This window comes from Perca flavescens, chromosome 12 (assembly GCF_004354835.1).
Source record: "Perca flavescens isolate YP-PL-M2 chromosome 12, PFLA_1.0, whole genome shotgun sequence".
Taxonomy (NCBI): domain Eukaryota; kingdom Metazoa; phylum Chordata; class Actinopteri; order Perciformes; family Percidae; genus Perca; species Perca flavescens.
Window position 1 is genome coordinate 7,778,462 of NC_041342.1, and position 16,086 is coordinate 7,794,547.

The 16,086-nt window shown below is 41.8% G+C and overlaps 1 protein-coding gene across 1 annotated transcript; it reads left to right on the forward strand.

Moving 5' to 3' along the window:
* The first annotated feature begins 7,317 nt into the window (after positions 1–7,317).
* Positions 7,318–9,831, forward strand: LOC114565839 (uncharacterized). The gene is made up of 8 exons (XM_028594121.1): positions 7,318–7,499; positions 7,603–7,836; positions 7,944–8,029; positions 8,128–8,232; positions 8,558–8,751; positions 8,842–9,006; positions 9,293–9,534; positions 9,700–9,831. The coding sequence occupies exons 1-8, from the start codon at positions 7,361–7,363 to the stop codon at positions 9,711–9,713; spliced, it is 1,179 nt and encodes a 392-aa protein (XP_028449922.1). The 5' UTR covers positions 7,318–7,360; the 3' UTR covers positions 9,714–9,831.
* The last annotated feature ends 6,255 nt before the right edge of the window (positions 9,832–16,086 follow it).

A 16,086-nucleotide genomic window follows, 5' to 3' on the forward strand; every position in this document is an offset into this window, starting at 1 on the left:
CAAAATGGGACACGGAAAACCCCACAGCTGTGAAGAAGTGGCAGCACAAGAACTGAAACTCAGGCCAGACCTGAAAAACAAACCCCTGCCAGATGCACAACATTGGCTGTACACAGATGGATGCTGCTACAAAGGAGAAAATGGAAATGTGGCTGCTTATGCGGTGATGGAACAACACGCAGAAGTGGACTCAGGAATAATACCACAACCTGCATCAGCACAAATGGCTGAAATATTGGCACTCACAAAAGCACTGCAGTGGTCAGAAGGGAAAAGGGTCAATATCTACACAGACTCAGCATACGCACATGGAGCGGTGCATATAGATGGACCACAATGGCAGAAGAGGAATTTCCTGACCACCAGCAAGACTCCTGTCAAGCACAAGGATTAACTGGTAACCCTACTGGAAGCAGTAAAAGCGCCAGCAGCAGTGGCAATAATGAAGTGCAAAGGACATGACAAAGCAGACACAAGGGTGGCAAAAGGAAATGAAGCAGCAGAACAAAGAGCCAAAGAAGTTGGAGGGTACACTCCCAGACAAATGACACTACAACCAGAGGGAGGACCAACAGAACTAACCACAGAAAACATAAAAGACATCCAAGAAGAGGCCGGACCATATGAACATTCAGAATGGCAGAGAAAAGGAGCATGCAAGGATAAAGACGGCATTTGGAGGTCACACACTAGACACATAGTGGCTCCGGCAAAGCTATGTCGACTATTGTTCCCAACCATGCACGGCCCCACCCATGAGGGAACCAGAAGAACCCTTACAAACATGAAAGAACTATGGTGGCACCCATGGATGTCAGACATCATCACCAACTTTGTGGAAGAATGTGACACATGCAACAAACACAATAACAAGAAACCATTCAAGGCCCCAGCAGGAAAATTCCCTGTGCCTACAGCCCCCTTTCAAGACATCACCATAGATTTCACAGATATGGGGCCAGAGAACAGAGTAGGGGGAAAAAGGTATCTCCTTGTAATGGTAGACAGATTCACAAAATGGGTTGAAGCGATACCAAGTAAAGATGAAACAGCACAGACAGTTGTAAAATGGCTGAAAAATGAACTAGTACCCAGATATGGCGTACCACGCACAATAAGATCAGACAATGGATCTCATTTTGCTAACAAACATCTACAGAAAGTAGAAGAGGCATTAGGGATCATACACAGATATGGGTCAGTTTATCATCCACAATCACAGGGATTAGTGGAGAGGGCCAACCAGACACTGAAAAGAAAAATCGCTAAAGCGTGTGAAGGTACAAAACTAACATTCCCGTGATTTGAGGGAAGTTAGAGCTGATTTGATCAACAATGCCGCTCCTGTTCAAACTTAGGCAATCAGGCCAAGGGAGTGAACCCAGACAAAAATACTACTATGGATGCACATGGAAGGTCTGGGTAGGTATGCTAATATCTACAGCCATACTCGTTATGTTGTTATTTTGGTTCATAGATACCAAATATGACAGAGGAAGAAGGGAGGTTCAGGTGACTAGAACAAAGGGACAGATCACATTGTCATTTATTAGGGGACACACAAGCACAGCCCTATTAGACCTATGCGACATAGTGCCATGCACCACCAAAGACAGAAGAGAGGAAGTCATATACATATGCGTCACGACCAACTCAAACAAGTGGTGTAGCAGTTGGAAGTGTGCCATAGCTAACACAGGCTCAGATTGGGGAAATGTGGGATGTGAACCACATGATACAATGCACCTTACGATAACACATAGGGACCTGAAATCCAGACTGAGTGTAGGTAGAAAGCAGGAAGGACGATGCCAGGAACAGAAATGTAATCCTATATATGTGACGTTGAAGGATCCAAAACCAGAGGATGCAGGGACTTATGTTATGGGATTGTATGCTGAAGGAAAAGATCCATTAGGACAGTTCATCATTCGAGTCACAGACCCATGGAGTAATAGTACACCGTACACATCCATTACTGCCCAGGTTGACGCAATGAACACAGGTATGGGTATCCTGAAAGACTCTAAAGGGCCATTAGTAAAATATTTGAACCTAGAGGACTTTACCATTGAGGAAAGGTTGGAGATGGAAACTGGTTTCACACCCTCAGGTAACACGTGGCTCAAAATGATGAAATATACTGCTAGAACGCATAAAATGTCTGACAGTGTTGTTAAGCAAGACCTCATTTGGGGACAGTACCATTCCCACTCTCACCTGTGGACGACCTTATTGGTTATAATTGTATGTTAAGTCTTTACAGTGATGTGACCATGGAAAGTGATGTCTGCAGGACCCTGTCTCTCCTGTATCCCAGAGTGCGTGCAATACAACCGCCTCCAGGAGTGGTTGCCTACCCTGGTAACTATACTTGCATCACACAACCCAACAGCTCTACCATGAATGTGGGACACCTACCTAAGAAGTTTTGTATGTACACCTACAACACATCTTCGTTCGTTCCCAATGTCACACAGTCGATGTTTAACAATCAGAGTAAGGGACTCGCTGATGTCTGGTGGATGTGTGGGACACAGCCCCGCCTTAGACCATCCTTACCTGCTAAATGGGGGGGAACCCGTGCCTTAGTGTCCCTATTATTGCCGATTACCATGCTTCCTATTAGCGCAGGGAAGCTAGAGGAGACAGTACAGTCTACCTACCACAAACATTCCTTGAAGAGGGCTAAAAGAGACACTGACTTGGGTTTTGGTACATGGGGAGATCCAAGCACCCCGTTCGGGTCTATAGATAGTAGGGTGTATATAGATGCAATTGGAATACCAAGGGGTGTACCAGAGTAGTTCAAAGCTCAGAATCAGATAGCAAAGGGTTTTGAGTCTATACTGCCCTGGATAACTACAAACAAGAATGTGGACTGGATAAATTATATATACTACAACCAGCAGAGGTTTTTGAACCGGACTAGGGATGGCCTGAGGGGTGTGTCCGAACAATTAGCCGCCTCCTCACTCATGGCATTTCAGAACCGTATGGCACTGGACATGTTGTTGGCAGAAAAAGGGGGTGTGTGCCACATGTTTGGAGATGCTTGTTGTACATTTATTCCCAATAATACTGCCCCGGATGGTAGCATCACTAGAGCCTTGGAGGCGTTGACCTCTCTAGCCAATGAATTAGCAGAGAACTTGGGTGTGGCTGAAAACCTCATCACCAGTTGGCTGGAGGACGTTTTTGGCAAATACAAAGCAATTGTGCTCTCCATGCTTATGTCCGTGGCAGTGTTTGTGGGCATATTGGTGTGTTGTGGATGCTGTTGCATCCCTTGTTGTCGCACTCTGGTGAACAGATGGATTGATGTGGCTCTGACCAAAAAAGATCCCCAGAAAGATGCTCCTCCAGCCTACTCCATGCCCCTGTTGGGGATGGAGGATGGTGATGAGACTGATTCGGACAATGAAGGAAGTGAATCACCAATGTAATGCTATGGTATATTAATCTTGCTTCTTCTTCCCCTAGGGCGGAAAATTATTTACCAGTTTGAGGGCCATATAATCCTAAGCTTAGTAGTATTCACACCTGAGGTGTGAAAAGGGGGATCTGTAAGAAATAAAAATAATCAGTCAAGCTGGCTATGCTTTATGAGGATACAAATCATAGTTGAATTATAGTTGTGTGTTTAGTGGAAGAGCACTGTGACAGCTTAGTCATGCAAAATGAGAAAAGGATACTGTTGTACTGTTATGTACAGCAGCACTGTATGACGGTGGTCAGAAAGCAACAAGAGTGCAGCAACAAAGTTAATATCAGTTTGATATCAGTTTGACCATGAGAATAAGTTACTCCTCAACCTGTGACAGGCAACAGCGGCGCATTGTTCTTTCTGACCATCAGCATAGCTAAAGTCTGCCTAACAGCTGATGAAGAGGGCGTGTGCCAAAAGACTGGGACCAGTCTGTGCACCAACCAGGGGACGCTAAGTCTAAACCACGGTACTCCTCCAACTTTTAATAAACAAATCAAAATGCTCTTAGAGACTGATATATGAATCCATGTATAAGCCAGAAAATTCAGTCTGATGAGAGAAGCCTGTGTGCCTGCTCAACTCGGACCCGTGTACACATTTATGCTCTTATGATTTTACTTAAATAAATACTTGTTAAACTTTTAAATCCTCTCCTTGCCTACTTAGTGGATTTTGAAACGCACACCGGTTTCCGAAATTGAGATAACAAAAGCTGTTGGAGCCATGCAGACGGGGAAGTCACCGGGGCCTGATGGCTTTTCAGTGGAATTTTATAGGGCATTCTCAAATCTTCTCTCACCGCTTCTGGATGAAATGTTCGGCGAGGCGTTTAGAGCTCACTCTCTTCCTCCGTCTTTATGTGAAGCTTCAATTTCAATTATACTTAAGAAGGGTAAAGATCCCCTCGACTGTGCATCGTATCGGCCCATCTCGCTCAACGCTGACGTAAAGATACTGGCTAAGGCCCTTGCCCATCGCTTGGAGACCGTCATCCCTGATATAATTTCCCCAGACCAGGCTGGATTTGTTAAAAACAGGAATTTGTTTTTCAACCTCCGTCATCTTTTCAATATTTTATATTCCGAGCCCTCTCATGTCCCAGAGGTGGTGGTCTCATTTAACGCTAAAAAGGCCTTTGATCGCGCCGAATGGGATTACCTCTTCCATACCCTGCACAAATTTGGTTTCGGTGATAATTTCATTTCCTGGGTCAAATTATTGTATTCCTCTCCAACGGCCTCAATTCGAACAAACGACACCACTTCACCTCCCTTCCAGCTGCGCAGGGGTACTAGGCAGGGGTGCCCTTTAAGCCCTCTACTCTTTCTAATAGCAATAGAGCCCCTGCGCCTTGCGCAGGGACAATAGCATTCGTGGTATACATAGAGAAAAGGAACACAAAGTTTTGCTCTTTGCGGACGACCTGCTTATCCTGGTATCTGACCCGATGAGCTGCATCCCCAAGATCTTAAAATTATTAAAAGATTTCGGCCTGTTCTCTGGATATAAACTTAATATTCACAAAAGTGAACTGCTCCCAATTAACGCTGCATCAGAGCAATGCTCGCTGGACTCTCTTCCATTTAAAGGACCAATATGTAATATATTTACTCTAATAAATCCAAAAATGACACCAGTGCCTCATCAGATATTAAGGAAACATGTCAAGCTGAAATACAATGTTTTCTGACAACAATGCTAATGTCAGTATTTTTTCTTTTTTAAATTTACGTTCTGTGACGGAATTTCTGTTTATGTTTTGGTCTGTGTGTTGTTATCAACGGCCCAGTTTGACAGGCAGGCCGGGTTGCCAGATATACCTGTAAACACGTAAACCCAGCACGCTACAACCATGGAAGCAGCACACAAACAAATGGGATCAACGGAGATGGCTTCTACACGACCTAAAAAACCTCGGCATGTTTCAAAACAGTTGCATGACCAGATGCGTAATAAAACACGGGTAAATATTGGAGATGCATTTGAAAGATGGAGACAGCTTAGAGACCAAAAGGACTTTAAGACCGATACCGAGTTGGCTAATTTCCTTCTGAACAGGTAAGCATCTAGCTTCACTTTTAACGTATACCAAAGTTTGTAGGGGATTGCATTTTAAGTAATTTAAACATTCGAGTACTCTCGTTAAATTAATATAGAGTAGCGTTACTCGTGTTAGTTACTGGCAAAACATTGACGCACAGCCGGTGAAGTTATACCGATTGGAGCTGGCTAAAGCCGCCATGCTAACACACGCTAACTGCTAAAGTTACCGACCAGAGGACGGGCTACATCGGTTGACTCTCCCGGCAACAACCACCGTGACAGGTAGCTAGCTATACATTATGACAAACCGCAAGTTTGACTCTAAATTGACTTACGAATGCGATTAGTCTTTCGCTAGCGTGACTGCTAAAGTTTAATTTGCGTTTTCTAACGTTAGCATTTCCTTGTGAAACAATGTAACGTTAACGTTAGCAAACATTAACGTAGCTAGCTAGTTATCTAGCTAGAGTAGCTAACGTTACACATAACGTGAGGATTTATGCTGTCTTGTCGAAAAATGTTCCCTTATTTTTGTTTGTGTATTACAGTCAGGGTTATGACATACTGTATTTATTCATGTTTTAGAATACAACCGGGTAGGTGTAAAGTTAGGGTGAGAATATGCGGATCCTACTTTGAAACTATATTATAATGTCTTGATTATGGCTTTTTTTTTTTTTTTTTTTTTTTAGCTATGAAGGACCAAGCACCTCTACCCCTAGTAAGAGGCAGAGGAAGAAGCTTCACTTGATTGCCCCTGCGCTGTCCAGTATTGGAGGTCCATCAAGTGGAACACTTTCAGACCAGAAGAAGAAAATAAAACTGAAGGAGATGACAACTCAGATGAGGAATATGTTCCTCGTCTTTGTATTCGGTATGTTATAATTCAAATTCTATAGCTACTATAGTGCCACAACCTGCATGCATGCATGCAATAATGTAATATGTAAAATGGGGAAAGTAAAAGTCACATTAGCTATTTTTTTCCTTGCAATGTACACATTCAATCCTTACACAACATTATTTTCAATTACACCACTTAAAACAGGAGAAAAGGGCAGCAACTTGAGTTTGACTGTGTGTGTTGGGCACTTAGTTGCTCTACCAGCATGATAACTTTTAAAGGTTATAATCTTTTGTTTATATTTCGTATTTTGACAGGATGGGTGGGGCGCTGCACCAACCCACATGCATTGACAGTATGCCAATAATCTCAGCGAATGAGACGGTTCATGACATCCCTGACATAGACCCTCCATCATTGACTCAACACCCCCCACTCAAACACCCATCTTTCCTACTCCACTCGAGGTCATAACTGATGATGACCTAATAGGAAAACGGGCATCCATCACCTATGAGGACAGTCTAAAGCAGCTAGCAACATTCCTCATGCTGCCAGTGCAGAGTTGTCCATACAGGTGCAATATAACCAATGTGGACTGCCAATGCCTTCCCCCCTTTGACGTCTCCATCACTTCCAGGGGTACAGCAAGCATCCTCGAATGGGTGAGTTTTTATAACTATAAAACACTGCAACCAAGTTGTAGACCTATGTTATTGTTTGTTAATTTTTGGAGACTTTATATCATGTTCCCCACACTGTATGTAGAATGCAAAACCCTTGTCATTCATTTTGGATTGTTAATCATAGAGAGAATTTTTACTGCTGTTTACTTTCAGACCTGTCCCATTGGTCATATTGTTTGGAGGTGGAGCTCACAGCCTACAGTGAAATACGGGATGCTAGCAGGGGATTTCATGTTGGCCAACAACATCTTACTGTCTGGGAGCAACTATTCCAAAGTTGCTCTTCTTTTAAAATTCATGAACATGGGGATGGTCGACCACAGCTCTTTCTTCACTATCCAGGACACCTATTGTGTGAACACCATAAAGGAGTACTGGACTGATAAACAACAAGTAATAGTACAGCGCCTAAAAGACAAAGATGTGGTGATCATCGGTAATGTGCACTTTTTGTTTTTTATTTAAAACTTCAGTAGTGTGTTGATATGTAAATTCAGTCCTCAATGAATACTTATTGTTAATATTATATATTTCAATAGCGGATGGAAGAATGGACAGCCCTGGGCACTGTGCCCAATATTGCACCTACACCGCCATGGAAAATGAGTCCAGAGAAATACTCTCCATCATCAACATAGACAAAAGGGAAACGCAGAGAAATTCTGTTATCATGGAGAAAGAGGCATTCATCCGAACGGTGGACAGGCTTATGACTGAGCTGAAGCTCGTCGAAGTTTGTACAGATGCCCATGTCCAGATCTCTGCTCTCATGAGTAAGTAGCCATCAGAATTTAATAATTAAAAATATTATGAAATTTATACTTTAGTCAGTTTTTGATGGGAAAATTACACTTTTTACATAATGTACATTACTTTTCAGACAAAGGAAAGTACAAAGACTTGGGGCTGCGGCACAGCCTAGACATGTGGCATGGGGCCAAGAACTTGGCCAAAAAGATCCACACTGTAAGTGTTATGTTCAATGCAAAGCGTTATCATGATTGACAATTTTTCTATAACCCGAGGAATATCTCGTCCTTGATATTTTTATACATCTTTTACAGGCAGCACAGATCAAAGGCCAGTCTAGCCTGATCCATTGGTTGAAGGACATTGTTAACCACTTTTGGTGGTGCTGCAAAATGGCTGACTTGTCCCACGACTTCCTTGTAAGTGTTTTTATGCAGTCACACATTGATCTGTAGCTACTAAACACACAATGGTTTGGATGAATGCTTGATTATGTTTGGCTGCTATATTCTCTATGTAAATACAGCAGTGATTGCACAACATTCTAAAAATTATATACTGAACATGTAAAACTTGTTAACCTTTGCAAAACAATGCTGTAGCCAAACATTTTCTACAGGTTGCTTTGCAATGTATGGTGTGTTATGGAATATTATTATGGGCACCATTGCCAGCTTCACTTACAGGTAGGCAAACTTGTCATCTTAATTGAAGAAGGATGTAAGTTTATTGGAATTTTTCCAGGTGCTGTGGATGGGACTATTGCACCATGTGACCAATGAACACAGGTGGGTGCAGGGGAACTGCCAACATGAGCCCATGGAACACGACGGGACAAAGCAGTGGCTCGTAAGAGGCTCAATGGCTCATGAGGCTCTAAAGGGCATTATGAGAAACAAGCGGTGGCTTAATGAAGTTCACAAGTACTTGAACTTCAGGTAATTTGTGTGTATGTTTTTGAATAATGAATATATCAAGCTAAATACATGAACTACTGAATCTTTGCCCGTGACTACATTTTTCCACAGAACGACAGCTGAACTGGAGTCTTTTCAAAATCACATACTAATGTATGCCAGTAAGTGTTCTGCATTTAGCCCACCTGCATTCGAGGCCAGAACCCTGCTGGCAGCCCTGGACTATAACTACCACAAAGACCGACCGGACAGGATGAAACCTGATGGAAGCAAACAGTAAGTTTGATAATTTTAGGCCATATTAGTATGCATGTTGCATAATATACTATTTATAATTCTCTCCATCTTATCTATGTAATGGATCAATTCCCCATAAATTTGCCCAAGGCTGTAGACCTTTAGGTCTACATGAGACCTGAAGAGGAGAGCAGAGAAAAGTCATATCCTTTCTCTGAATGACTGGAGAGCAAAGAAGAGTTTTTTTCTGCTCTATAGTCATCTCCTCACAAAATACAATTCATGTGTTATTGATATGTAAACATATGTTTCATACTTTTATCAGGTTCAGGAGACTGTACAAGAAGAATGCCAGAAGATACAGTCTTTATACACTGAAAACAGAGAAGACGTATGGCTACATCCCAGATCTGCAGGCTCGGATTCTCCTGAAGAGACTGACTGGCAAAGGAATGCCAAGGCTAAGGTCCCTATGCCCTTATGACCCCAGGAGGTTTGGCCTGCTTCCCCCTGTACCAGCACCAACCACAGAGGAACTACAGAAAATCCAAGTCAGGCGAGGTCTTGGTAGGTAAAAAAAAAATAAAACACGGCTTAATAAAACAAACTTGAGGCTCAACCATATGTATGACATAAATGAATGCACAGAAAGAAACTATCCTCCTTTTTCCTCACTTTGTGCTAAAGAACTATTCCACAAAACACTAACTGCATTTATTTTTGTCTCCTCAGTGCCAGCATTCTAGACAGAGTGATTCACTGGAGCATGGCTATGTTCACAAACAAACAGTCATCAGGTGTTTTTCCAGTAATGTCATTGCACAGCCTTGACTTATTTTTCAGTTAGATTTATATCACTGTGAGAATTACTAGAAGGATGAAACTACTTCTAAATTGGTAGTACTTTTAGCTTTACCTTATATAGATAATTTTATTGACATTATTCATCAAGTATTCTTATTATTGTAATTTGTGTCATATAGTGTCTACAGCAGTTAGTTATAAAAAATATTATCACTTATCAATACTGTAAATCATGTTTTTCACAACCATCGTCAACAACTCACTTTGATTACAATACTATCTTGTTAATTCCTTCATGTGCATGTAACTACCTGTATTGCTCTATAAATAGGAAATGCATAGAAATGTTTATTAAAAATAATTTTGGACTTTTAATGTTGTCTTTCGTTCATCAACTTTTAACCATCACCCTAACGGATTAATGTGATTTTTAAAGAAATGATTATTACAACAGTATATTCATAAGTAAGTCAACTTTATTTACAAGAAACACTGTAATAAACATCAATCAAGTTAATAATAATAATAATAATAATATGAAATACAATTTTGTATAACAATTAAAAGAAATTGAGGTAGCTGAGTGAGGTGTTATTCAAATGTGGAAGTGAAATACATGGGAATCCAACAGAAGGAGAGGGTTTTTTTTTTTTTTTTTTTTTTTAGAGGCGAGGGATAAAACCAACATAATGCACGTGAGGATCTGGGTACTTGTCCCTGATCCACCAGACACAACAGCTAGGGATTACACGCCGGTTTTCCTGACCCAATGCCCCATGTTGCCAGAAAATGTACTGCCGATAGGCAGCATATCGGAACTCTCTGTTTTCATCTCCAGGCTCCCTTGCTTCGCCAATCACCAAAACATCATTCCTGTACTGTCTGTGAATCCGCAAATAACCATCTTCAAGACAATACAGGGTGAAGTGTGGCAGCAGGCTAATGCAGTGGTTGGGCCTTTGGCCACAGCATTTTCTTTCCCTGTCTGTTGGCATCTCCCTACAGTTTCCACACATACACCAGGTTAAAACAGAGGACGGTGGGGCAGCAACCTGGTTCATCATCAGGGCATCAAAAATTAGTCCTGGTTCCATGGAAAAGAGCCGACTGGCCAACTCCCGGAGATGCACATCACTCATCTGTTGAATGAGTACCTATGTAAACGGATCATAGATGCAACCACATTAGGATAATAACATACAACATAAATTATTTTCACAGAAAAAGATTCACATTTCCATCTCTAACCCAACTTTGTGGTTGAATTTGTGTTTATGATACTTCAATATTCAAGATACATGGACTGTACTGTGTCTGTCTGCATGATGTAGCCACTGTCATGTATTACTGTTGTTTATTATGTTGCATACATTGAAGATCTATGAAAATACAAACCTCTGTCTGAACCCTTCTTTCATTTTGGAGGACCTGGATTCTCTCCTCCTCCTCTGCATCTCTGGCACCTGTTCTCCTGCCTCTTCTGCCTCGTCTCCCCTCTCTGGTTCCTCCACCCCCTCGTCCGGCCCCATCTCTCTCACTAGGACCTGCACTCTCTTCTCTCTCCGTCGTTCTTTCTCTGGTTCTTCCTCTACCTCTTCGACTCGGACCTTTAGCACTCGCTCCCCTCTCTGTAGCTCTTCCTCTAGATCCTCTGCCTGTTGCACCACTGGGGCCTGCACTTTCTCCTCCTCTCTGTGTCACTCTTCCCCTAGCTCGTCCTCTCCGCCCTCTGCCTGTTGTACCACTGGCACCTAACCAGCCCTCACTGGCCTCACTCGATACAGGTGAGGGCACTTTATAACTCAGGTCTGCATCGGGCTGCAACAAGGAACAACAGTAGGCTATATACAACCCCGAAATGAATGTGAAATTATTGCTAACGTGGTCTGGAAACTAGTAAAGACGGCATACCGGCAGTGTATTTTCGGAGCAGTGGGCTCTTTTTTTCAGAATAACGGGCTAAGCTTAGGCTAACGTAACCGTGAACATAGCAAGCCAGGCATCTAGCTAATGTTAGCTCTCATTGACAGAGTTATAAATAATCCACGAGCTGGTTTAGAATTTTAAAACAATACATACATTGCAAACGTGTACTTTAGTTGATAAATTTATAATTTAAAAACAACAAATACATTGGAAATGTACGTTGTTACGATGCACTTACATTGTAAGACTCGTCTTCGCTTGTCATGATCGTCTTCTTCTGTTACGTCTTGTCCTGTGTGACAATGGGTTCAACCTGGCAACCCACCTGATTTTCGAGGGGGCGGAGGGAAACGACTCTCCAGTGTTTTGAAAGTGAACTGCAGTAACTATTTTAACCACTAGCTGCCAGTATTACACACAATATTACATATTGCACCTTTAAGGTCTCACCTAGAAAGTTTACTTATCTTGGCGTAGTTGTAACACGGCAATATGCTGATCTTTTTAGATACAATTTCCAGCCTCTTCTGGGTCGAACCAAATTAGATCTGGAGCGCTGGTCCAGGCTCCCTTTATCTCTCGCAGGCCGCATAAATGCGGTTAAGATGACCATCTTGCCTAAATTCTTGTACTTATTCCAGTCTGTACCAGTCTACTGTACATTAAAAAATGTTTCTTCTCTTCACTAGACCAACTTATCTCTTCATTCATTTGGAACAGTAAACCGCCTCGGATTCGTAAAACCATTCTTCAGAGACCCCGCTCAGGGGGCGGACTAGCCCTACCAAACTTACAGCAATATTACTGGTCCTGCAACATACGGTCTATGTCCGCCTGGCAGTCCAAGCCCGCAGACACTGAAACTCCATGTTGGCTAGCCCTGGAAGCATCATCGGTCTCCCTTACTTCTCTTCATTCCATCCTTTGCTCAGCACTTCCTTGGGCTCATCCTTTGCCTAAATTCACCATCAATCCAATAATTTGTGGATCTGTCAAAATTTGGAATCAATTTAGGAAGGCGCTCAAGTGTAGAAACCTCCCACTTGGAACCCCCATTGCAAAAAATCAGGCTTTCCCTCCATCCCTCACCGATGGAACTTTCGAAATTTGGAGACTCAAGGGATTAGTTACTTAAAGGACTTATTTATTGACAACACCTTTGCGTCTTTCGACCAGCTCTCCAGAAAGTTAAATCTACCCCAAACTCACTTCTTTCAATATTTGCAGATACGGGACTTTACACGTTCTAAATTAGGTCACTTTCCGGCTGTCCCCCCCCTAAACCCAATTAGACCTTATTCTAGATTTCGACCCTGTCAAGAAGGGCTATATTAGTAAACTCTACGACGCAATTAATAAGGGGGGAAGATACCACTTGAACCTCTTAAAAATCGATGGGAGCAGGATATGGGTGCATCTATTTCCGAGGAAGATTGGGATCAGGCAATCCGAAGGATATACTCCTCTTCAGTATGCATGAGAGACATTGTGTTATCCAGTTCAAAGTGGTCCATCGCCTGCATTATTCCAAAGAGAGATTGTCGAGAATTTATCCAAAGCTTAATCCAGAATGTGACAGATGTAAACAGGAAACTGCTTGACTTGGAGGCCCTTTGTAGACTTTATAGATGGGTTGGATGCTTGGTTACTAACCATAAGGGATGAATATACAATCTGATTTCAGCTGAATGTCCTTCATCCTCTTTTGTTTCCATTAGCGTTTTTGCTACACTTAACTTGATTTTTATTTAATTTTTATTTTTTTATTTAATTTTTAATTTTTTTTTTATTTAATTTTTCTCTCAATTCTTTATTAGTTATTTTTCTATTCTCTTTTTGTTTTTATTGTTGATGTGTGTAACCCTTGGTAATTCATATTACTCTTGACTGCCTGCAACCTGGGGGTGGGACGGGTGGGAAGGTGGGAGGGATTTTGTTCAAATCTATGCGACCTGTGACTTCTGCATAAACTGTGTTGTTCGTAACTGAAAAATGAATAAATAAACCTTGTTTAAAAAAAAAAAAAAACAGATTGATTGCGAAGAAAAATATAAGTATTTAAAATAGAATTACAGAATAAATTAATGTAAATCAGCAATATGTTACATAAATTGTTAACTTAGATAAATAGTTGAATATAGAACATTTATATTTGTATATTGTGAAGCAAACAACAAATAGGAGAAAATAACAGAAAAAGTCAATGTGCATAACTATTCATCCCCCTAAAGTCAGTACTTAGTAGAGCCACCTTTTGCGGCAATTACAGCTCCAAGTCGCTTTGGATAAGTCTCCATGAGCTTGCCACATCTTACCACTGGGATTTTTGCCAATTCCTCCTTGCAAAACTGCTCCAGCTCCTTCAAGTTGGATGGCGTGCGCTTGTGAACAGCAATCTTTAAGTCTGACCACAGATTTTCTATTGGATTGAAGTCTGGGCTTTGACTAGGCCATTCCAACACATTTACATGTTTCCCCTTAAACCACTCAAGTGTTTGGGGTAATTGTCCTGCTGGAAGGTGAACCTCCGTCCTAGCCTCAAATCGTGACACTAATCAGCTGTAATGTTAGTCAGATAACATTGCATCTGACGTTATTGTGTATTAATGGTTTAGCTAATAAGGTTAAGGCCCACTTTTACCGAAAAAAAGTGTCGAAAACTTTTTCAATCTCAAGATTTTGTGTTTAAGTGTCAAGGTGATTCTGTGATTAAAGGACAAATCCGGTGCAAAATGAACCTTGGGGATCATGTGTACCGAGTCAACCGTATCTGGGATTTGTTTTCATGCTAATCGAATGTGATGTTTTATGTTTTAGCGCAAATGGGTAAAGTAAAAAGAAATTGCTATTTCTATACCACTAGCAAGGTTCAAAATAGCATTACACTTCCATGGTAGCATAATGAGGGTCCCTACGTTTAAACCAAAACTTTGAGAACTTTGTAAGTGTACAGGTAGTTTAGAAAGACAGTATGGCGCCAAACAAAACACTACTGAAGCGGCTGCTGGATGTAACACTGTACTTAGCCTTCAGGAATCTGCCATTCAGGGGCAGCACAAATACACTAGATGAGCCAGACAAAAAAATAATTACAGAATAAATTCATGTAAATCAGCAATATGTTACATAATTTGTTAACTTAGATAAATAGTTGGATATAGAACATTTATATTTGTATATGATTGTTTACAATACTGTGCTTAATTTTCATGTCACTGCACAGATCTGACAAAGCATCCTCATTGTTCACAAACCAGATGTCTCATTTTTTTGACAACACATTTTTTTCCAGATTATAGTGGGCAGAAGTATTGTTCCCTTGTGAACAGGTATGTGTCTATTACATTCCTGCCTCCTCGTCCCACCTCAGCTTCACACAGACTCCATCCCCCTTTTATCCTACACTTGGGATTTCCTATCCACTTTAAATGCCAACAAAAGATGGCAGTGAACAGTAAGCCTAATACTTCAAAAGGTGATTCTGATTCTAGATTCTGGTTAATGTATTCTAACATAGGGTAAATTTAAATAGTCCGAGCAGCAGATGGAGCATACACAGTTGGATACGAGAGGCTCCACTGGCAGGTTTTGTAGTTGCGGTAGTTGTCGTTGGGGCAGTGGTTGTTGTCATTGGTGCGACAGTTATTGTCGTCAGGGTGATGGTTGTTGTTGGGGCAGTAGCTGTTATCGTTGGGTCAGTAGTTGTTGTAGTTGGGTTGGCAGTTGTTGTCGTTGGGGCAGTAGTTTTTGTTGTTGGGGTTACAACTGTTGTAAATGCGGTCGTTGGAGCAGCAGTCGTTGGGGCAGTAGTTGTTGGGGCAGTATTTGTTATTGTTGGGTCAGTAGTTGTCGTTGGGGCAAAAGTTGTTTTAGTTGGGGCAGTAGTTGTTGTCGTTGAGGCGACCAGTAATGTTGTTTTCGCTGGGGCAGTAATTGTGGTCGTTGGGGCAACAGTTGTCGTTGGGGCAGTAGTTGATGTCGTTGGGGCGGCGGTTGTTGTTGGGGCGGTGGTTGTTGTTGTTGGAGCAGTCGTTGTTGTCGTTGGGGCAACAGTTGTTGGTGGGGCAGTAGTTGTTGTTGTTGGGGCAGTAGTTGTTGTTGTTGGGGCAAATGTTGTTGTGGTTGTGGCAACAGTTGTGGTTGGAGCAGTAGTTGTTATTGTTGTGGCAGTAGTTATTGTTGTGGCAATAGTTGGTGTTGTTGGGGCAAATGTTGGCGTTGTGGCGAAAGTTGTTATTGTTGGGGCAGTGGTTGTTGTTGTTGAGGCGACAGTTGTTGTGGTTGGAGCGACAGTTGTTGCAGTTGTGGCAGTAGTTATTGTTGGGGTAGTGGTTGATGTCGTTGGGGCAACATTTGTCAGTGTGGCAGTAGTTATTGTTGTGGCAGTAG